A 23349-nucleotide genomic window follows, 5' to 3' on the forward strand; every position below is an offset into this window, starting at 1 on the left:
TTCTGGAAATTTATGCTTTTGCCTTCATAACTCAGTTATAATAAATGAAGGAGAAGGCATCACTTGGTAAGTGGGGGAAGGTTAAATATTGCCTTTAATCAGATGTTATTAAAGGTCATATTAGATATGAACCTTTATTATTTACTCCCAATAACATATTAATCTAAAAACTATGTTTTATATAAAATAATTTCTTTATCGTATACCATTGAAAATAATAAAAACATTTTTAAATCCTAAGTGTGTTTGCAAGGTGATATATTACTGTGAGGGGAGTTCTCACGTCTAAAACAGTGGAGCAACGCTGCGGCCAGCCCACTAAACTGCTTCAGTCTCCACAGGTGTAAAAATAAGGATAAAAATGTGTACTTTTCCTCACCCATTGAGGGACTAGGTCTCCTGGTGGGTGCTGTAGAGGCCCACCCTGGGGAACAGAGTCTTGCTTTGAGAAGCTCCAGCTATTACTCATAAGGGCAAATCTACTTGCTTATGATGGTACACGGAGTCCACCCAGGCCTGTGTCCCTGGGGATGTAGAAGTTTGGCTACTGCCCTTCAGATGGTGCCCAGATGCTTGGGCTCCATTAAGGAACTTTCTATAGGTCTCAAGGACACAAATGCACGGTGAGCTCTGTATGCACCTCCAGTGAGGCCACCCCTCCCTACGGTGAGGGGTCTTTGCAGTTTTACCTGCTACTAGGTGAAGCAGGACCCTCTGTGGTCAGTTTTATTGTATTTTATTTGCTTTGCCTGGTACATAAGAAATTGACTTCAGAAAAATTGCCACAAAGCCTTCGTTGAATGGCTGCTTCTTCTAGAATGCCCGTTCGACTTCTTCCCTTCTAACCAGATCCTACTCATTTTTAAAAACTTCTGATTTCAACAGAAATCTCGGACTCACAGAAAAGTTGCAAGAATCCCCATATATTCTTCCCCCGGATTCCTCAGATATTAACATTTTACTGCATTTGCTTTATCTTTCTCCCTCTAACCTACATTATCTTCTGACCTGAGTGAGACTGAGTTGCCAAAAGGATGCCTTTTTACTGATAAATAGTTCACAGTGTGTTTCTTTATAAAGACATTTTTTCTTTCATTACCACAGTACAGTGATCAAAATTGGGAAACTAACATCAGCACAATACCGTTATCTACTCCATGGTCCTTACTCATCTTTCTCCAGTGATCCTAGAGCAGGGGTTACATTCAATTGTCATATCTCTTTAGTGCCTTTTAATCTGAGGACAGTTCACAAATCTTTGTATTTCATGACATTGACTTTTTTTAAGAACAACTAGTTGTTTTTGTGTCATGGTCTCTCATTCCAGTTTCTTTGATATTTCCTCATGATCAGATTCTCAGTGCATCATATCAGGACACTCATGCTGTCCCCTCACCCCAAGACTGGTGATGCTGACTTTGATTACTTGGTTATGGCCATGTCTGCCAAGTTTCTCCACTGTGAAATTATGAGTTTTCCCTTTGTAATTAAGAAATAGCTTGTGGGGAGATCCTCTGAGACAATGCCAATATTCTGTTTTCCTCCAACTTTCACCCACTAGCCTCCACTGATGACTCTTGCTTAAGAATTATTATTATGGTGGCTGCCAGATGATTTTCTTTTCTTTTCTTTTTTATAAATGTATTTATTTATGGCTGCATTGGGTCTTCATTGCTGTGCGCAGGCTTTCTCTAGTTGTGGAGAGCGGGGGCTACTCTTCGTTGCGGTGCGCGGGCTTCTCACTGCAGTGGCTTCTCGTTGCGGAGCACGGGCTCTAGGCGCACGGGCTTCAGTAGCTGTGGCACGTGGGCTCGGTAGTTGTGGCTCACGAGCTCTAGAGTGCAGGCTCAGTAGTTGTGGTGCACGGGCTTAGTTGCTCCGCAGCATGTGGGATCTTCCCAGACCAGGGCTCGAACCCCTGTCCCCTGCATTCACTGGCAGGAGAATTCTTAACCACTGCGCCACCAGGGAAGTCCCTGCCAGATGATTTTCTAATTCCATCATTCCTTCTACGTTTATTAGTTGTCTTTCTACTGTCAGGGAAAGTCTCTGGTTGATTTTAAACTCACTACTCTAAATTTCAGGACCCTGCATTTGGGAGCTAGGGAGAGAAAGTCCTCGTCACCTGTCTGAATATCCCTGAATATATTTATACACTGAATCCTGGCTGATGGGTGTTTAATGAGAAGTCTGTCAACACAGTACTTGCTCTTGGGGAGATTCTAGCCCAAGAACCCATCTGCTGGACAGCCGTGTCCCAAGAAGGCTGGGCGGGTTGGGGGGAGGGTGGTGTTGGGGTCCGTGAGGTGTATAAACCTGTTGAGTGGCTCCCCCTCCGCCATGATGTCTCACCACGGACTCGTCAGTTCCACCAGCCCCGGCTGAAAAATATGGCCGGAGGGAGGCCCTACTCCAGCTAACTCCATTTCACATCTCCTCTCCTTCCTGAGATGGAAAAAATGGTCCTTCAGGGACAGAGCAAACCTGTCAGTAATGAAGTTGTGAGGGAGAGGCTGTCCCAGGAGGGTGGCTGGGTTGTGATGGCTGATGGACTGAGGGGGGCCAATAGCCGGCAGCGTTCCCCTGGAGAGCCTGGAAACTCAGCGGTGCTCCACTACCCACAAAGCCGAACCAGCTCAGGACTGCCCTGGGATCCTCTGCTTCCCACAATGGAGCCATCATTTCTTCACCTGGCTTCCCAGGGCTGGCCCAAGGCAGAGGGGTGAGTGGGCAAGGTTTAACACCGAGCCCTGGGGTCGTCCTTCAAGCCTGCCCCTCACCTATTTTCCAGTTGTAGGTCCATTTGATTAATAAAACAACTGAGGGGCAGAAAGGTTAGACATCTTGTCCAAAACCACCCAGCTAGACAGGGGCAAAAACCAGGGTGTGGACCCAGGTGTGTCCGATTTCCAAGTTATCGCTGCATCCTGCTGCGTCCCCAGGTGGGGACTCCTGCTAAACCCAGTAGAGTTTTGTGGAGGAGGTACTGATTGCAGAATGGGCAGGTTAGGGATAGGAGGTCTCCGTGTTTGGATACCTCCAGTGACGGGGAGCTCACCACATTTCCAGGCAGCCCCCTCCAATGTGGGGTAGCTGTCCTGAGGAAGTTACTCCATTAGGTGAGCTCAGGCTGTGTCTCGGGCCTTCCTTCCCCCAGAGTTCTGAAGGACTCAGCAGTTGGTGACACCTAGTATTTAAACAACTCTTAGGGGACTTTCTCCCTATGCCTCTTCCTCTTTGTTCTATCTTTGAAAGCCAGTTTGAGAGCTACTAGACTACATGGAGATGGTGAGATTAAGATAGATGGTGAAAAGGGCTAGTTCGGGTGGGCCTCTGAAGCCACTCAGCCCGTGGAGTAAGTGTGATAATGTGGGCCAGCTGAGGCCCGCTGGCCAGCTGTGGTGGACACGATGGCCAGGCTTTAGGCTGGGAATCAAGGAAGTCATTGGAGGTAGCCCCTAAGCCTATGGGAACTCCTTAGGTAGTATTTCCCCTGGAATGATGGTGGTGAGTATCTGGTAATGAGAACTTACATGGTGGGAAATTATGTCCAAAATGCAGCCTCTAGAGGCCAGAATTAGAGCAGAAGTAGAAGCTGGACATCTAGGGTTTCTTCTTTGATTTCTAACACTTGAAAAAGCCTGTTTCCCCACAGCCTCAGTTCTCCCACCTGTACTATGGGTGCACTAATGCTCAGCACTTCCTCCGAACATCTGATGGATTCATACTATATTGCCTGGAAAACCCACAATATAATATTATTAGAAACAACACTAATATAACACGTACACCAACTCTTCTAAAACTCACAGGAACCCTATGAGATGAGTCCTCTATTTGTCCCCATTTTACAGATGAACAAGCTAAGGCCCAGAGAGGTTAAGGAACTTGCCCAGTGTTGCACAGCTGGAAGTTCAGAGCCTGGATTTGAACTCTGGGGGTCTGACTCCAAAGTCCATACTTTGAATTATGGCAGTATGTTACCTCTTGGTAAATACTCTGGGAGTTTGTGTTGGGCACTTTCTGTATTCCAGGCAGTGAGGGGCTATGGAAGAAGGCCACACAGGGGGCAAGTTCACACCCATAGCCAGGCTTCCTCGGTTCTTTAGGAAAAGTAGATGGGAGCGCACAGGCTCCAGAAAGGTGGCATGGCCAGATTTTGCTTCCTGGTGTTGATTGACATGACTTGGTCAGTTTAGCCACAATTTCAATTTAGCTGGAAAATCGAGCATCCCAGCTGAGATTTACCTGTATTCGTGTCTGCTGTCCACCAGACTCTGAGTGCGTGCCCAGGGTGGCCATATAGCTCGGGGGATACCTGGACTCGCCAGTAGGCTGCACTGAGGGTCCATGGGCCAGACTTGGAGACTGCAGGACTTGGCTGGGCTAGGCGGAAGGGCGAGGGCCTTTCCCTGGAAACGGTCCGCTAGGGCAGCCGCGTGCTCTTCCCATGACATCACGCTGCCTCAGAACGTATGAGGCCAAGGATTCTTGGAATGCCTGATTCACCCTGGAACAAAAATAATACCTCGTATTTATAATGTGCCTTTGTTCCCCAAAGGCTCTCCCAGGCTTGATTGTATTGTAACTTCAGACGTGCCTTGTGATCTAGGCAGGAATGCAGAGAAGGTGGGACCCCACCTAAGGAAATGCCTTGAGTGAGGATTTGGTGTTCCCATTCTGCAGGTGGGAATACTGAGACATGGAGAGGTGGGTGGTTTACCAAAGCTGCCCAGCAGATTGGTGCTGGGAGCCCTGGATTTCCAGTGGGTTTGAGAGGAGGGCCTCAGAAATGCCCCAGCAGTTGAGTGAGACTCAGAGCCGCATCTAATACCCCAGAGAAAGCTATTTCCTCATGGCCTTCTGTGCTGCCCTAACTAAGATGGAGGAGGGTGCAGGAGCCTACAGCTCTTCCCACCCCCTGCCCAGCCCAAGTGCAAGGGTAAAGCCAGCGGGCCACCTGAAAACTCAGACTCCCCCCAGCCCTGCCCCACAGACCCCAGCCGCAGGAACTAGCAGACGGTGGTGGGGAAAGGCTTGTTCCCAGCACAGATGGAAACCCGAGGGCCACATGTGGCTTTTGTGGTTTTCCCCAGACGCAGTGGAGCCAAGGCTGGAAGGCCGGATTTCCAAACCTCAACCCAGAACGCCCGTCCAGAGCCCTCCCAGGCTACCCCTCTCCCGGGCCTCAGCTTCCCCGTTTCCAGTGGCCTCCGGCTCAGCCTTTGGCCTTTGCGTCTGCATATCTAGCTGAGCTTCCACACCACGTGCCGCCAGAGCCACGACCCCTCCCACCCTGGCCTTGGCCAAGGCCTGGGGTCCTCTGGATTGGGGTTCCAGTGGCTCAGCAGTGGTGTGCAGGCTGCCCCGGACCCTCAGGACCGTGGAACAGGCCGCAGACCCTTGAGACGAGAGCATGGGGGTTGAGAGCACTCATTCTAGGGCCAAACTACCTAAGTTTAAACCAAGTTCTGCTTCTTGCAAGCTGTGTGGCCTTAGGCAAGTACTTACCTTTCTGTGCCTCACTGACCTCTCTGTAAAACAGAGTGCAGTGGTCCCTCCCGCTTAGAGTAAATGAAGGCTCTGCCCGGGCCCGTGGTTAGCGCTTCACACGCGTTACCGTGTGTTCATTACTGTCGTTCTGCAGCTTCGTGACTTCAGCTCCAGTCCCGTTCCTCGGGCAGGGCTGGCTTCTCGGGTGTGCAGTCTGCGCTCTTGTGCTGAGACCCAGGCTCGGAATGGCTGCACTTGGTTTAATGCTCTGCTGTGGCTCTCTTGACAGTTTTTGACAAGAGGCCCACATTTTTATTTTGCACAGGGCCCTGCAAACTATATGGCCAGTCCTGCCTCTAGGATCAGACTAGGACAGACCCCTGTGCTACTCTCTGCTTCCCTTCCTTCATGACTCTTGTTCCTGGTTGTAGCCAGATACCTGTTTGTGTAATTACTGGATTAGTGTCTGTCTCTCCAAATGGACCCTGAGCTCTATAAGGACACAGCCCTGTGTTGGAGTCATCGCTGTGTCCCCAAGATCTGGCTCATTGAGGGGCTCACTTCAGGCATGAATGAATGCCCGGCCCCACCGCAGACTCCGAGGGAGACTTAGAGAAGGTTCTCACACATCTGAGGGAAGTAGATGCTGTGAAGTGTTCACAAGAGGAGTGCCCAAGGCCGTAGGTGGCAGAGACTAGGGAAGCCAGACTAATTTCGTGAGGGGTCTAGAGATAGAGGGGGCACCCTGGGAGCTGGGGAAGGCTGCTGGGCGGGTCTGGGCCTCAAAGCCCGGGTGGGATTAGGAGAGGTATTGAGAGACTCCTTAGGGAGAGCTGAACAGCTTTATCACCCCCTCCCCCAACTCCCAGCTTCCCTCAGAGTGTTCCAGGAGCCATGTGGCCTTGGGCAAGCCCATCGATACCTCTGCTGAACCTCCAGACAGAGGTTCATTAATTAAACATGTTTAATTAATGAAGCAGTCAATGAACTAGCCTTTCCCCTCCTCCCTCATTCCTTTGTTCATTCATTCTGTAGTTGGTGTGAAAAATCTTTTCTCTGCCTCAGGGTGAAGAGTCAGACCCTCTCATTTCCATCCCAGAGCATCCCTTTCGCCAGGTAAACATCTGGTCTCTAAGGCTTTATGTCCACTCAGTGGAAGACTGAACTTCTTAACGTGAACTCTTGCCTCGGCTGGCAGAGGTCTCGGTCCTGAATCATTTCCTACCCAACTCTGAGCGAAAGGAGAGTCGCAGTCTGCTGGGTGGGAGCCTCTGAAGCTTGGCTGGCCGTCCAAGGCAGCAGGAGCGCTCCTGAGCACGTGCTGCTCCTCGCACGTTGTCAGGGGAACCTGGTGCAGGAGTGCGCCTGGCGCTCAAAGCCGGCGGGGACGGTGCTGGTGTTCCTGCCATGATGTGGATAAGGGCAATTACAGGCGGGGCATTTATCTAAGTGGCTAGTAATGCCCCAGTTCTCCAGACCTACGACCTCCTAAGACCTCAGAAAAGTCATTGTTAAATCCAATCATGTAAGTGTTTCAGGCAGTACCTTAGAGCAGAAACACAGATCCAAGTTCCAGTACAGGCTTTGCCACTTAACTGGGCAACCTGAGGGGAACGAAGCAACCTCCCTGAACCTTGGCTTTCTCATATGTAAGACCAAGCTTTCTCATGCTGTCTCTCGTGTATCTTCACAGCCACCCCGGAGCTGGGGGCCGACACAGCTAGGGAAAGAGACACAGAGGGGTGAAATCCCCCCAAGCCAGGCTCTGAGCTGGCTGTAGTCGCACAGACAGACCAGACGAGGAGTGTCCTACAGAACAGACTCAGTGGGTTTCCAGCACCTAATTCAGCCCCGAGTGTATCGTAGGTGCTCAGTTAACACAGGCCACTCTGATCCTTGTCTCTTTGGTAAAAGCCAATGTCATGTTTCCCTTGGTTGGCTCCCTGAAGAGGGAGATAAGTCTCCGCTATGCTTTTCCTTGCTAAGCTTCCCATTCTGCAAACTGGAGCAGCCTTGTGTGGCGGGTGACCCTTGTTTCCGTGCCCCACATGCCGAGCTAAGCTAAACAGCCCCGGAGCCGTGTGCCTGAGCCCCTACATTTCAGTTCATGCTTTGTCACGGCAGCGGCGGTGGCAGGGGAGGTGGGACCTGTGCGGGGCATGTGTAGGTGGGCAGGAGTGGAGGCGCCTAAGCTAGTAATAAGCAGTCATCACTTTCTGAAAGCAAGAAATATGAGCCCATGCATAGTTCTCAAACCACTCGCCCTAGGAATTTTGCTTTCAGAAATTTTTAAGCAGACCTACAAATTATGTGGTGAAGTGTCCGACATTGAGAGAACCATAATAAGTTGGTGGCCCTCAGAATATCTAGTTGGGAGTGATTATGAAATAAAAAATGAACAGAGAGACGTTTGTCTGCATTTGGACTGCTGTTAAAATCATTTTTAAAAACAAAATCTGAAGTTATTCTCCCTACACCCACCTCCCAAAATGCAGCTGTGGTCTTCGGAGAACTTTTTTTTTTTTTTTCTTAATAAAAGAGAGCAGTCTTAGAGTGGAACAAGACGTCTGATTTCAGAACCCAAAGAAGAAAGAATAAACTAAATGAGTGATGGAAAAAGCATACTGACAATTTCCATCCTCAAAAAAAAAATAAGCATTATTTTCCTAACAGCAGGTGTTGCCAGTAGCACAAATGGAATATTAATCTTATCTCCTAAGCCATTCCTCCCCCCGCCCTGCCCCCACCAGAGGAAACTTCCCCCGAGAGATTAGAACATAATAAGCAGACAGGGAGGTGGATTTTGCCCCTTTTGGCTCGCAGGGCTGCATGTTTAGTATGTCTCCGAAACCTGGACCCACATATCTGGGGATCTGAGACCAAATGTGGCTTCCTTACCCACCACTGGGAGCAACAGTGCCTCGTCCCCAGATCAGCCAAACCTAAACCCACAGGTTTCGTGGGGAGCAGCCAGCTGGCCCCTGAAGGAAGGTATCGACGAAACCCAGGGCCAGCAAACACAGAAGAGAGGAGCTGGTTTTGGCCAGCTCAGCCAGCAGCCGCTGACAAATATTGTGAATGGCCACAGCAGGGGAGCCTGGGTCTCCATTGTTGGAGCCCAAGACCCAGCCCCAAGTCTGTTCCAGGAGTTAAGGCCCTCTCAGCCCTTTTCCAGGCCAAGGACATGGGCCCCATGTGGTCATCACCACAGCAGGTCTCAGCGGTAACTCAGCCCTTCTCTCCTGAGGGGGCTGGATCTGAGGGCAAGTGGAAGACAGGAGGTGGATGCTTGGAAGCCGTGACTGGCTCACAGGCTGGGTACACTCCATGGAGCCTCTGCAAGGCCCTCTGGTGTGGGACTTCTCCTCACTGAGCCTCAGTTGGCTTATCTGTAAAATGGGAATAAAGATTCTTGACTGGCTTGCACAGAGAGACCAGTCCCAATGATCACTGGCCCTGAAAATTAAGCAGGAAGGAAGAAAGGGGGCTCCATGCCCCATGCCCCTCCTCCAAGGGCATCTGGCTCTTCCCTGCCCTCCTAGGGGCCACGCAGCCAATCTCATTTGCTGTCCAGCCCCATATCAGCCCTCCTTCTTTTGAATCATGAGTCTTGTCTGCCCAGTTAAAAGGGCGCCCTTGAGGGTAGACTCCCAAGCGTCTCCTCGCCCCGCCGTGGACATCACTCTACGTGTGCAAAGGAACTGCCACCCAGGCAGAGTGAGTCTGAAAGCACCCCTAATGCTCAGCAACCTCGGGCATTCTTGGTCATTGCTGTGTTGACAGGGCCGGCCGGCTCCAAGGCCTTTTGAACTAGGAGGACATGGAGTTCCAGGCCCCTGAGAATTTCCAGGAAAGAATAGAAGAAGCTCTCCAAGGCCTAGCTGATTTCTTTCTGAGACCTTGACCAGCCATGTAGAAATTACCTTTTTCCTCCTCCACGTGAAGAGAAATGGATTTTGGTGGGGGAAGGGGGGTGCGGGAGGGGGCGGAAAGCTGGGGGAGATGCTGGGCAAAGAGAGGGGAATCCCTGATATGGCAAGTGGGAAGCCAGTCTCAAGACAGATGCTGGGAAGGGCTTGGCCAGCCATTCTTTGGGGGCATTCCTTGGGCCATAGCTGCCCGCACCACAAAAATTCTAAACAAGGGTGACAGAAGTTGTGAGAAGCAGGCGTTATCTGCCAGGGAGTTTCCAAGGTTCTTCTCCGGGCTTAAAAATTACACTCAAAGAACAAAGAGAGTGGAAGGAAAAAGGGCCAGTTAATTTAAAGTAATTAAAAAATAAAAGTAGGGAGAATTTACAAAACGTCACGGCTCGTGGTGCCACAGGGAGTTGGTGGGCCGTGAAATTTCTTCCACGCTCTCCCAGTGCTTCTCAGAATGAGGGATCCAGGCTCCTGAGCTGACCTGTGTCTCGGGCATCTGGCACCTCTGAAGGCCAGTTGGTGATCCTAGGAGGAATCCAGCTCAGTGAGTCATTTTGCTGATGGGGCCCAGCTCGTCCCCGTTCCCCGGGTGCCCTGCCCTGCCCTGAAAGCAAACGGACCTTCTTCCAGAAATTAGTGTTAGGCCCGTGATGATCCCTGTTTTTAGAATGAGACCATTAGGGAATGAAACTGAGTGCCAGTGGCGGTGGTGGCAGTGGTGGGATTGGGTGGAGGGGCTGCCTCTTTTGACTCTGCTGTGTTGCCTCTTAAATTATTAAAATAAAGACAACTAGAAACCCTGGACATCTAAGTATACAAACAAACATAAGAGAACTCTGAAAGGCAGCGAGAAGAAGTCAGACTGGGTGGGGAGCTTGGCACCTGAGGGATGACACAGCAGTGATGTGCTTGAGTTTTCTTCTCAGCCTCATAAATCCCAGACTTGGAGTGAAAGAAGCCGGCAACCCAGAAACACCCACAGGCTCAGGCAGACCAAAATGGCCACAACAAAAGCCTTCCCTCTGCAGCCGAAGAACCAGGCAAGGGGCGGACTCTCAAGACAGAAAACTCTTAGACAATAACTGCTCTACTTCAGGCAAACGCCCTAGAGACAACTGGCTCCACCCCACGCGTGCCAGTAAGGGCCAAACGAGGGGCTGAGATTCCACCTTTGCCAGGCTGTGACGAGGCACCCAAACCTTGCCAGGCTGGTGTCAGTGAAGCTGGGTGGGGAGTTGAGACTCAACCCTGGAGGTTACTGAGCACCCCTCCCTCTGTGTCAGTGGAGGCCATGTGGGGAGCGACACCCTGCCCCTCCTAGCCAAGGAGGTGTCTGTGTGTGGAACCAGAACCCCCCACTGTGCCCAGCATTAAAGAGGACCCCCTTTGCTCTGTCAGAGAAGACCCAGTGGGGAACCTGACTTCTCCCCCGACCCCGCAGTATTGAGGCAGCACAGCCCTTTCTACTATCGGGCCAAGGTAAGAGGAAGCCAGCCAAACAGAAGGTTTGGTTAAGTCCAGAGTCTCGTAACATAATAACCAAGATGTCCAGCTTTCAACTGAAAATATTCTGTCACACCAAAACCTTGAAAGATCTCAATTGAATGAAAAAAGACAAAACATGTCAATACCAAAATAACAAGAGATATTAGAATTATCTGACAAAGATTTTAAAGTAATCAGCATAAAAACGCTTCAAAGAGCAATTTGGAACACACTTGACACAAATGAAAAAATACGTCTCAGCATATAACAAAGAATCAAATGAAAACTTGAGTTATATAAAAAACTCAATGGATGGACTCAACAGTAGAATGGAGGAGACAAAGGGAAGACCAGTGTCCTGGAAGATAGAACAATATAAATGATCTAGTCTGAGCAACAGCGAGAAAACAGACTGAAAAGAATGAACTGAGCTTCACAGACCTGAGGGACCATAACTGAAAATCTAACAGACATGTCATCCGGGAGGTAGAGGAAAAAAAAGGTGTGACTGAAAAATGACCCAAAGAAATAATGATTGAAAACTTCTCATACATTGCTGCTGGGAATGTAAAATGGTACAGCCTCTCTGGAAAACAGTTTGACAGTTTCATTAAAAATTAAATACGCAACTACCCTGTGACCCAGCAATGGTGCTTGCAGGCATTTATTCCAGAGAAATGAAAACTATGTCCACACAAAAACCCGTAAACAAATGTTTCCAGCAACTGTCTGCACAATAGCCAGCAACTGGAAACAACCCACATGTCCTTCAGTGGGTAAATGAGTAACCTCACTGATACATCCACACTGTGGAATACTACTCAGCAGTGAAAAAGGAACAACTATGGATACATGCAGCCACCTGGATGGATTTCCAGGGAATTATGCTGAGTGAGAAAAGCCAGTCCCACTGGGCTAAATACTGTATGTATATAACATTCTTGAGATGACAAAATTGTAGAAATGGAGACTGGATTAGTTATTGCCAGAGGCTAAGGAGGAGGTGGTGGGAGGAAAGTAAATGTGGCTATCAAAGGGCAACATGGAAGATCCTGGTGGTGATGGAAATGTTCTGTCTTGATTGTATCAGTGTCAAAATCTTGGTTGTGATCTTGAACTATAGTTTTGCAAGATGTTACCATGGAAGGAAACTGGGTAAAGGATACAAAAGATCTCTCTGTATTCTTTCTTACAACTGCATTTGAATCTATAATTATCCCACAATAGAAAGTTTAGAAAAATAAATTTATGTTCATTTAGAAAACACAAAAAAGAAGAGAAAAATCCTCATCCCATCCCCTAGAGATAATGACTGTTAGCATTTTGGTGTGTATCCTTCCAGTTTTTCTATGCATATGCATACTTGCCTTAAAAAACAGCACCATGCTGCATGTATTACAACACATGCTACAGAGTGAATTTTTCACCATGTTCTTAATTTCTCCACAGTCCGTTTTTCACTGCTGTTCTAAACACTGCTGAGATGAATATCCTTATTCCTACATCCCTGTGCTTTGATTATTTCCTTTGGATAAGTTGTCACACGTGGACACATTGCAAGGTCCAGTGGTTTACATGTTTTAGAGGCTTTTGTAACCAATTGTCAAATTTCCCTCCAGAAACATACTAATTTCTACTTCTAATATACAGTGGGTTGTAAGTTACTGTTTGTGTGGAAAGAAAAAGAAGCTTATACACCTGTCTCTCACTTAACAACTTTAATTCCCCCTGAAAACCCTGCCACTTAGGGAAAGCTTTTCTTTTAATTTTTTATTTTTATACAATGTTTAAAGGTTACTTTCCATTTACAGTTATTACAAAATATCAGATATATTCCCAGTGTTGTACAGCACATCCTTGAGCCTATCTTACGCCCAGTAGTTTGTGCCTCCCACTCCCCCACCCCTATATTGCCCCTCTGCCCTCCCCACTGGTAACCGCTAGTTTGTTTTCTGTATCTGTGAGTCTGCTTCTTTTTATTCACTAGTTTGTTGTACTTTTTAGATTCCACATACAAGCAATATCATACAGTATTTATCTTTCTCTGACTTATTTCACTTAGCATAATGCCCTCCAAGTCCATCTATGTTGTTGCAAATGGCAAGATTTCATTCTTTTTTATGGCTGAGTAGTAGTCCATTGTGTGTGTCTGTGTCTCTGTGTGTGTGTGTGTGTGTGTGTACCACATCTTCTTTATCCATTCATCTGTTGATGGACACTTAGGTTGCTTCCATATCTTGGAAATTGTAAATAATGCTGATATGAACACTGAGGTGCATGTATCTTTTCAAATTAGTGTCTTTGGGTTTTTCGGGTATTTACTCAGGAGTGAAATTGCTGGGTCACGTGGTAGTTCTATTTTTTTGTTTTTTTGAGAAACCTCCATACCGTTTTCCACAGAGGCTGCTCCAATTTACATTCCCACCAACAGTGCACGAGGGTTCCCTGTTCTCCACATCCTCACCAACATTTGATATCGGTAGAAAGGAAAGCTTTTCAATGAACAATTTTTCATTAATTTTAATGGGAAAATGATCCATATAACCCCAACCCAAGACACCCCCAAATTTTCACAGATACAGAATTATTGCCCCTCGGTCCAGATGGCAGAACAGAAGGATGCGGAATTTGTCGCTCCTCACAAGTGCGTCAAAAACACATTTACAAATGGAATAATTCCCATAGAGCTCCTGCTGAACAGTAGTGGTAGACTTTGGACACCTACAAAAATGAAAGAAAAAAAAGAAAAGAATCAAAAAAGAGACCAGCAACCCTGGCAAGAAGCTGAATGTGGGGAGAGGTCCCCACATTAAGAAAGACTCCCTCATGGAGGGGAAATGAGCTGAGACAGAAAAGGAACTTTGGGGGATCAAAGGAGAGCACTGCAGATGGTCTATGGAAGGCAAGACAAAGTAAGAACCGCACGCATGATCTAGACGGCAGCTCCGTGCATTCCAGCCTGAATCGTGAGTCACCTGTTGTGAAGGGGAGCTGGGTGCTAGAAAGAGGGGTTTGGAGTGCAGAGCCAGGGAGAGGAGAGCTCTTGGCTGTGAGAAAACAGCCTGAAGGGACAGGAGCAAGGGGCACCACAACTGGGAAAGTCTGTGGAAAAAGCCTGAGACACCATAGCAAGGCGTCATAGTAGCATGGCATGCAAGGGGCGGAGCTGCCATTATAAACCCCTTCCCCATCCGCTTCTTCTGCCTCTGTGGGCATTGGGAGGGGCTCCCACCAGAGCAGGCCCGCCCGCCCCTCGTGCCAGGGTCATCTTTGCCTGCACCGCCCACCCCAAAACCTCCTTGGGAATCAGCTCTGGGCACCCCTGCCTGGGACAAGAGTCCACCGAGGGGACTCTTGGCAGGGTCAGAGGGCTGAAGCGTGGGGTTGGAAGAACAGACCTGGGGAGAGAAACGCAGTTGGCCATGCAGATACAATAGAAGGGACAGGACTGAGAGGACGCATGGCCAGGAATGCCCCTAGATGAAGCGGGGTCTGCCTGGAAAGCAAGGCATCATTGTTGAGAGACGCACAGGGGGCAGGGGCAACAATGCTCCCATACACCAGCTCCTACCACTGCAGGTACTGGGAGTACCCAAGTGGGCTCCAAGCAGCTGCTGCTTTTGCTCCCACTCACCTGGGCAAGGATCAGATGCCTGAGGGTGGCACACAGGCAGAGGTGGGGTTAAAACCAAAACTGGGGCTTCCCTGGTGGTGCAGTGGTTGAGAGTCCGCCTGCCGATGCAGGGGGCACGGGTTCATGCCCCAGTCCAGGAAGATCCCACATGCTGCAGAGCAGCTAGGCCCGTGAGCCGTGGCCGCTGGGCCTGCGCGTCCAGAGCCTGTGCTCCGCAACGGGAGAGGCCACAACAGTGAGAGGCCCACGTACTGCAAAAAAAAAAAGAAAGAAAGAAAAAAGAATGAAAAGAATTGAGGACAGTCTCAGAGACCTCTCAAACGCACCAACATTCGAATTATAGGGGTCCCAGAAGAAGAAGAGAAAGGGAAAGGGCCTGAGAAAATATTTGAAGATATTATAGTCAAAACTTCCCAGAGAGAAGTTCTAGAGAGTTCTCTGGAAGCACAGAGAGTTCCATACAGGATAAACTGAAGGAGAAACATGCCAACACACATATTAATCAACCTTACAAAAATTAAATACAAAGAAAAAGTATTAAAAGCAGCAAGGGAAAAGCAACAAATAACTTACAAGGGAATCCCCATAAGGTTATCAGCTGATTTTTCAGAGAAACTTTACAGGCCAGAAAAGAATGGCAGGGCAGATTTAAAGTGATGAAAGGGAAGAACCTACAACCAAGATTACTCTATCCGGCAAGGATCTCATTCAGACTCAAGAGAGAAATCAAAAGCTTTACGGACAAGCAAAAGCTAAGAGACTTCAGCACCACCAAACCACCATTACAACAAATGCTAAAGGAACTTCTCTAGGTGGAAAACACAAGAAAAGAAAAAGACCTACAAAAACAAACCCAAAACAATTAAGAAAATGGTAATAGGAACATACATATCTATAATTACCTTAAATGTAAATGGATTAAATGCTCCAACAAAAAGACACAGACTAGCTGAATGGATACAAAAACAAGACCTGTACATATGCTGTCTACAAGAGACCCACTTCAGACCTAGGAACACATACAGACTGAAAGTGAGGGGATGGAAAAAGATATTCCATGCAAATGAGAATCAGAAGAAAGCTGGAGTAGCAATACTCATATCAGACAAGATAGACTTTAAAATAAAGAATGTTACAAGAGACAAGGAAGGACACTACATAATGATCAAAGGATCAATCCAAGAAGAAGATATAGCAATTGTAAATATCTATGCACCCAACATAGGAGCACCTCAATACATAAGGCAAATGCTAACAGCCATAAAAGGGGAAATCAACAGTAACACAATATTAGTGGGGGACTTTAACACCCCACTTACACTAATGGACAGATCATCCAAACAGAAAATAAATAAGGAAACACAAGCTTTAAATGACACAATAGACCAAATAGATTTAATTGATATTTATAGGTCATTCCACCCGAAAGTAGCAGAATACACTTTCTTCTCAAGTGCTCACAGAACATTCACCGGGACAGATCACATCTTGGGTCACAAATCAATTTAAGAAAGTTGAAATCATATCAGGCATCTTTTCTGACCACAACACTATGATATTGGAAATCAATTACAGGGAAAAAAACTGTAAAAAATACAAACACATGGAGGCTAAACAATACGCTACTAAACAACCAAGAGATCACTGAAGAAATTAAAGAGGAAATCAAAAAATACCTAGAAACAAATGACAACGAAAACATGATGACCCAAAACCTATGGGATGCAGCAAAAGCAGTTCTAAGAGGGAAGTTTATAGTAATACAATCCTACCTCAAGAAACAAGATAAATCTCAAATAAACAACCTATCCTTACACCTAAAGCAACTAGAGAAAGAAGAACAAACAAAGCTCAAAGTTAGTAGAAAGAAAGAAATCATTAAGATCAGAGCAGAAATAAATGAAGTAGAAATGAAGAAAGCAATGGCAAAGATCAATAACACTAAAAGCTGGTTCTTTGAGAAGATAAACAAAACTGATAAACCTTTAGCCAGACTCATCAAGAAAAAAAGGGAAAGGATCAAATCAGTAAAATTAGAAATGAAACAGGAGAAGTTACGACTGACAGCATAGAAATACAAAGGATCATAAGAGAGTACTACAAGCAACTATATGCCAATAAAATGGACAACCTGGATGAAATGGACAAATTCTTAGAAAAGCACAACCTTCCAAGACTGAACCAAGAAGAAATAGAAAATATGAATAGACCAATCGCAAGCACTGAAATTGAAATTGTGATTTAAAATCTTCCAACAAACAAAAGTCCAGAACAAGATGCCTTCACAGGTGAATTCTATCAAACATTTAGAGAAGAGCTAACACCAATCCTTCTCAAACTCTTCCAAAAAATTGCAGAGGGTGGAACACTCACAAACTCATTCTACAAGCCTACCATCACCCTGATAGCAAAACCAGACAAAGATATCACAAAAAAAGAAAATTACAGGCCAGAATCACTGATGAACATAGATGTAAAAATCCTCAACAAAATACTAGCAAACAGGATCCAACAACACATTAAAAGGATCATATAACATGATCAAGTGGGATTTATTCCAGGGATGCAAGGATTCTTCAATATATGCAAATTAATGTGTTACACCATATTAATAAATTAAAGAATAAAAACCATTTGATCATCTCAATAGATGCAGAAAAAGCTTCTGACAAAATTCAACACCATTTATGATAAAAACTCTCCAGAAAGTGGGCATAGAGGGAACCTACCTCAACATAATAAAGGCCATATATGACAAACCCACAGCAAACATTATTCTCAATGGTGAAAAACTGAAAGCATTTCCTCTAAGATCAGGAACAAGATAAGGGTGTCCACTCTCACCACTACTATTCAACATAGTTTTGGAAGTCCTAGCCACGACAATCAGAGAAGAAAATGAAATAAAAGGAATATAAATTGGAAAAGAAGAAGTAAAACTGTCACTGTTTGCAAATGACATGATACTATACAGGGAAAATCCTAAAGATGCCACCAGAAAACTACTAGAGCTAATCAATGAATTTGGTAAAGTTGCAGGATACAAAATTAATACTCAGAAATCTCTTTCATTCTTATATACTAACAACTAAAGGGCAGAAAGAGAAATTAAGGAAATAATCCCATTCACCATTGCAACAAAAAGAATAAAATACCTAGGAATAAACCTACCTAAGGAGGCAAAAACCTGTACTCAGAAAACTTTAAAACACTGATGAAAGAAATCAAAGATGACATAAATAGATGGAGCGATATACCATGTTCTTGGATTGGAAGAATCAATATTGTGAAAATGACTATACTACCCAAAGCAATCTACAGATTCAATGCAATCCCTATCAAATTACCAATGGCATTTTTCACAGAACTAGAACAAAAAATTTTACAATTTGTATGGAAACACAAAAGACCCCGGATAGCCAAAGCAATCTTGAGAAAGAAAAACAGAGCTGGAGAAATCAGGCTCCCTGACTTCAGACTATACTACAAAGCTACAGTAATCAAGACAGTATGGTACTGGCACAAAAAACAGAAATATAGCTCAATGGAACAGGATAGAAAGCCCAGAGATAAACCCACGCACATATGGTCACCTAGTCTATGACAAAGGAGGTAAGAATATACAATGGAGAAAAGACAGCCTCTTCAATAAGTAGTGCTGGGAAAATTGGACACTCCATGTAAAAGAATGAAATTAGAACACTCCCTAACACCATACACAAAAATAAACTCAAAATGGATTAAAGACCTAAATGTAAGACCAGACACTATAAAACTCTTAGAGGAAAACATAGGCAGAACACTCGTTGACATAAACCACAGCAACATCTTTTTTGAGCCACCTCCTAGAGTAATGAAAATTAAAACAAAAATAAACAAATGGGACCTAATGAAACTTAAAAGCTTTTGCACAGCAAAGGAGACCTTAAAGAAGATGAAAAGACAACCCTCAGAATGGGAGAAAATATTTGCAAATGAAGCAAATGACAAAGGATTAATCTCCAAAGTATACAAGCAGCTCATACAGCTCAATATCAAAAAAGCAAACAACCCAATCAAAAAATGGGCAGAAGACCTAAAAAGACATTTCTCCAAAGAAGACATACAGATGGCCAACAAACACATGAAAAGATGCTCAACATCACTAATTATTAGAGAAATGCAAATCAAAACTACAATGAGGTATCACCTCACACTGGTCAGAATGGCTGTCATCAAAAAACCTACAAACAGTAAATGCTGGAGAGGTTGTGGAGAAAAGGGAACCCTCATACACTGTTGGTGGGAATGTAAATTGATACAGCCACTATGGAGAACAGTATGGAGGTTCCTTAAAAAACTAAAAATAGAGCTACCATATGGTCCCACTACTGGACCTATACCCAGAGAAAACCATAATTCAAAAAAACACATGCACCCCAATGTTCGTAGCAACACTATTTACGATAGCCAGGACATGGAAGCAACCTAAATGTCCATCGACTGAGGAATGGATAAAGAAGATGTGGTACATATGTACAATGGAATATTACTCAGCCATAAAAAGGAATGAAATTGGGTCATTTGTAGAGATGTGGATGGACTTAGAGAGTGTCATACAGAGTGAAGTAAGTCAGAAAGAGAAAAGCAAATATCGTATAATAACGTGTATATGTGGAATCTAGAAAAATGGTATAGATGATCTTAGTTGCAAAGCAGAAATAGAGACACAGACTTAGAGGACAAATGTATGGCTACCAAGGGGGAAAGGGGTGGGGTGGGAGGAACTGGGAGATAGGATTGACACATATACATTATTGATACTATGTATAAAATGCACAACTGATGGGAACATGCTGTATAGCACAGGGAACTCACGTAGTGCACTGTGGTAACCTAAATGGGAGGGAAGTCCAAAAGGGAAGGGATATCTGTATGTGTATGGCTGATTCCTTTTGTTGTGTGGTGGAGGCTAACACAACATTGTAAGGCAACCATACTCCAATAAAAATTAATAAAAAAAAATTTATCAAGTGAACAGTGAAATCGAGTTTAGATAAGTAATAATAATTTTAGAGCAAATAAATGTAATTTGTTCATGAAATGCAGTGCAGCGAAGTTCTGTTGTACCTGCCAAAGAGATGGATCACAGACTGGGACAGGGGCCTCATTCCCTAGAATGTAACGTCTTCTCTCCACTTCTTCACTGGCTTGACAACTTAGAGGCTCATGGTTATCCTGTTCTCCAAATGCACTTCAAATAAGGTTATGGCATGGAAAACACCATGAGGGTGAAACAGAGGTGGAACACAGGAGTGCTTCAGTGATGGAAGCAGCCCTTGAGCTGCTGGACTGAAGGGTCCTCAGAATACCCCCACCCCCTTGCTCTGCCTTAGTCTTCAAATCAGCACGTTTGGGGTTTGTCCCGTGATGTACACCTCAAATTTGTTCCATATGATAATCTCTGCTTTGAAATGGTCAAAAAAAACTCGATGAGCCTGTCTGCCTAAAACTACCATGTTAAATATCACTTCTGTATTGCTCAGCTCGGGCTGCCATAACAAAATACCACAGACCGGGTGGGTATAAACAACAGAAATTTACTTTCTCACAGTTCTGGAGGCTGGAAGTCCAAGGTCAAGGTATTGGGTTTGGTTTCTTCTGAGGCCTCTCTCCTTGGCTTGTAGATGACCACCTTCTGGCTGTGTCCTCACATGGGATTTCTTCTCTGTACCCGCATTCCTGGTGTCTCTGTGCATTCAAATTTCCTCTTATTATAAGGATACCAGTCATGGGAATTCCCTGCCAGTCCAGTGGTCAGGACTCAGTGCTTTCACTGCCAGGGCCCCGGTTCCATCCCTGGTTCCCGCAAGGCATGCAGCACGGCCGAAAATAATAATAAGGATACCAGTCAAATTAGATTGATTTGACTGGTATCCCACCCTAACAGCCTCATTTTAACTTAATCATCTCTTCAAAAGTCCTATCTCCAAATGCAGTCACATGCTGAGGTCCTAGGGGTTGAGGCTTCAACATATGAATTTGAGAGAAACACGATTCTGCCTGTAACAATTTCTTATAGCATATTTTGTTAGTGGGTTTGGGGGCAGAAATGTCAGTGTACCCAAAGAAAGGCTGTGTAACAAATGGTATAACTCTTCATGAGTCATGATGGTTAAAAAGTCATTAACAGGATAGTTGTTATCAGATGCAGGTCTGTGTATATATCTTTCCTGAAACATGCATAGAATATGTTCACAAAATGATAATGGCTGCTTCAAGAAAACATACTGGGTGTCTGGGGACAGTCAGGAGGATTCACTGTATACTCTGTCATTTTAATTTTCTTCCCTACACGTGTACTAACGCATATTCTAATAAGGGAATAAAATATTTATTTTAAGTCAAGGGTTGACTTAAATCCTATATAATCACAGGGACCTGTGTGTCATATTCTCTGCTAGTATCCCCAAGCCCCATCACAAAGCCTGGTGCACAGGAGGCCTTCAGTTAAGGGTATTGAAAAAATGAATAAATGAATTCCTTCTAATGTTTGGACACAGGGACCCTGGCCAGCGGCCCCAGTGACTCTCTTTGTCTTTCCCCTTTGGTTTGCAGGCGGCAGCAGAGACCCCCAGGAGGGAACAAGCCTCAACAGCACGGTGACCACCCACCGGGCAGTGCCAAACACAACAGGGACCACCAGAAATCCTACCAGGGGGGCTCAGTGCCCCACGCCTCAGGGAGGTCCACCCATCACGGCTACAGCCAGAACCGGCGCTGGCATCACAGCAACATGAAGCATCCACCAGGCGACAAGGGGGAGGCAGGCGCCCACCGCAGTGCCAAAGAGACCGTGACCATGGAGAGCCCCAAACTCGAGGACGCCCTGGGGGATGCCGGGCACAGCGGCCTCGAGCCTCCCTGCAGCCCTGATGCCCTGGCCCCGGTGGCTTCCGAGAGGCTGCCCCTGCTGCAGCCAGGCGGTCCAGAGGCTGAGACAAAGCGTAAAGACAGTATTATTCCCGAGCGCAGTGGGGAGCGGCCCAAAGTTACCCTGCTCCAGTCTTCCAAAGACAGGCTGCGGCGAAGGCTGAAAGAAAAGGTACCGGTAATTGAATTTTCCTTGTTCTCTTGCATCAGGGAGGACAGCGCGAGGTAGGCATCTTGGTAGGTGGGCTCGGGGTTGCGGACCTGGGGAGCCTCGTGGAGGGAGGCTCATGTGGCCCCAGCACACCTGGTCAACGCTGCCTGAGGGACCCCCGGCCACCAGACGGCAGGCCCATGGCCAGCTCTGCATGTGAACCCCCTCCAGCACATTCCAACCTCCAAGAGTCCCGGGTGAACACTCGGTACCAGCCCCCAGCCTGAGAAGGGAGGGGAGGAAGAGGCATGTGCCTCCAGGTGATGGGAGGTGGGCAGAGAAGGCCTGGTTCTTCCCTCCAGCATTATCTGGTGGCAGATACTGCCCTGTTAGTGCTAAAGGGCATCTAGGGAAAACACAGAGCCTATAACGTAAGAATGCTTCTCCCGAAGGCGAGTACCAGGCTGCGCTCCCTGCCAGGGGAGAGCAAAGGTGAGTTGGGCAGAGTGCAGCAGACTGGCCTCAGCCTTGCCACTCCCCCGCTTCACCAATCAGCAGTAGGGAGGGATCTAAGGGACAAAATTTAAGGAGGCACTCACTCTCAGCATCACGCAGATGCCCATCCTGCACTGGCACAGCCCTGAGAAGGAGGGCCTCCTTAAATTTTGCTCCCCAGGAGCCTCACATTCCTCACCCTACTGCTGGCCCTGGTCTCTAAAGCCTAGTTCACAAATTCAGGAAGAGATGCCCCAAGCCTCCAGAGAAGGGCTGGAGCTCTGTCCCTGGCATCGTTAAGTCCACTCTGAGCACCCTAGCTCCCCGTCCTCAGCCAGGGGTGCAGGTAAGGTCACCTTGGAAAGGAGCTGTTCCCACGAAAGGCCAACTTGCCCCCAGCTTTCCTCCACGGAGTCCTCCATTTGGGGCTTCTGCAGAGCTCGAAGTTCCGGGCTTCTCCCTGGCATCTCTCTACGGCCTTCTCTCCTCCACCTTTCACCTCCGAGGCCAGGTCCACACTCAGGCAGGACAAGGCAGGTCAGACCTTTTCCCTGATCAGTTCTCGAAGGTGACATGCTGCTGCTGGCATCCTTACAGCCCCGGGCCCCCACCCACTGCTCCCTGTGGGACGGGCGGCTGTGAGGTCCTGGAGGAAAGCCTCACTCATTCCCTTACGTCCCAAAGATAAGAGCCTGGGAGAGCTTCCCAAGTGATGGCCAGTGTGTGGTCTTTGCCTGAAGAGCTTCTGGAACAGATTGCTGCAGTCCAGCCAGGGAGAGAGGATTGTTAATTCTCTCCAGCTCTACTGAACGTAACCGCAGTGCCACAGAGAGGAAACAACATGGGTTTTAGAGTCCAGCAAACCAGCTCAGTCTTCACTCTGCCTTTGACTGGTTAGGTGGCCTTGGGCAAGTCACCTAACCTCTCTGGGCACACCCCCTGCCCAGTTTACCCATCTGTAAAATGGGTATAATACTATCCACGTTGCAGACAGACTGCAGATCGAACGCCATAAGCTGTGTGAAGACCCTCGAGGGGTTATTCTATACATACCGACCACTATTCCTGCCTTGGGGCCCACAGGGTTGGGGTGGGGAAGGAAGGGGGAGATAGAACAGGTAAGGTAGATCGATAGTGCCTGTATTTCAGCTTCAAGAACTGCCCTCAGGTGAGGCCTCCTGGACTCCTGGACCAGGAGGAATGTGCTTAAGCAATAGCAGGGCTAAGGGGAAGCTATAGACCATCTAACCTAACCT

General features: G+C 46.8%; 1 protein-coding gene across 7 annotated transcripts in view; it reads left to right on the forward strand.

The window, feature by feature from the left end:
* The window catches only part of CTIF (cap binding complex dependent translation initiation factor), a 301312-nt gene that overhangs the window by 186453 nt on the left and 91510 nt on the right, over nucleotides 1-23349 (forward strand). For 6 of the 7 annotated variants that reach the window (XM_030867887.3, XM_060310534.2, XM_060310533.2 and 3 more), the window contains one exon: nucleotides 21133-21625. In XM_030867887.3, the coding sequence (XP_030723747.1) occupies nucleotides 21133-21625 (493 nt within the window). The remainder of the gene's footprint in view (nucleotides 1-21132; nucleotides 21626-23349) is intronic. The other variant, XM_030867891.3, reaches the window with a different exon arrangement.

Source organism: Globicephala melas, chromosome 13 (assembly GCF_963455315.2).
Source record: "Globicephala melas chromosome 13, mGloMel1.2, whole genome shotgun sequence".
Classification (NCBI taxonomy): Eukaryota; Metazoa; Chordata; class Mammalia; order Artiodactyla; family Delphinidae; genus Globicephala; species Globicephala melas.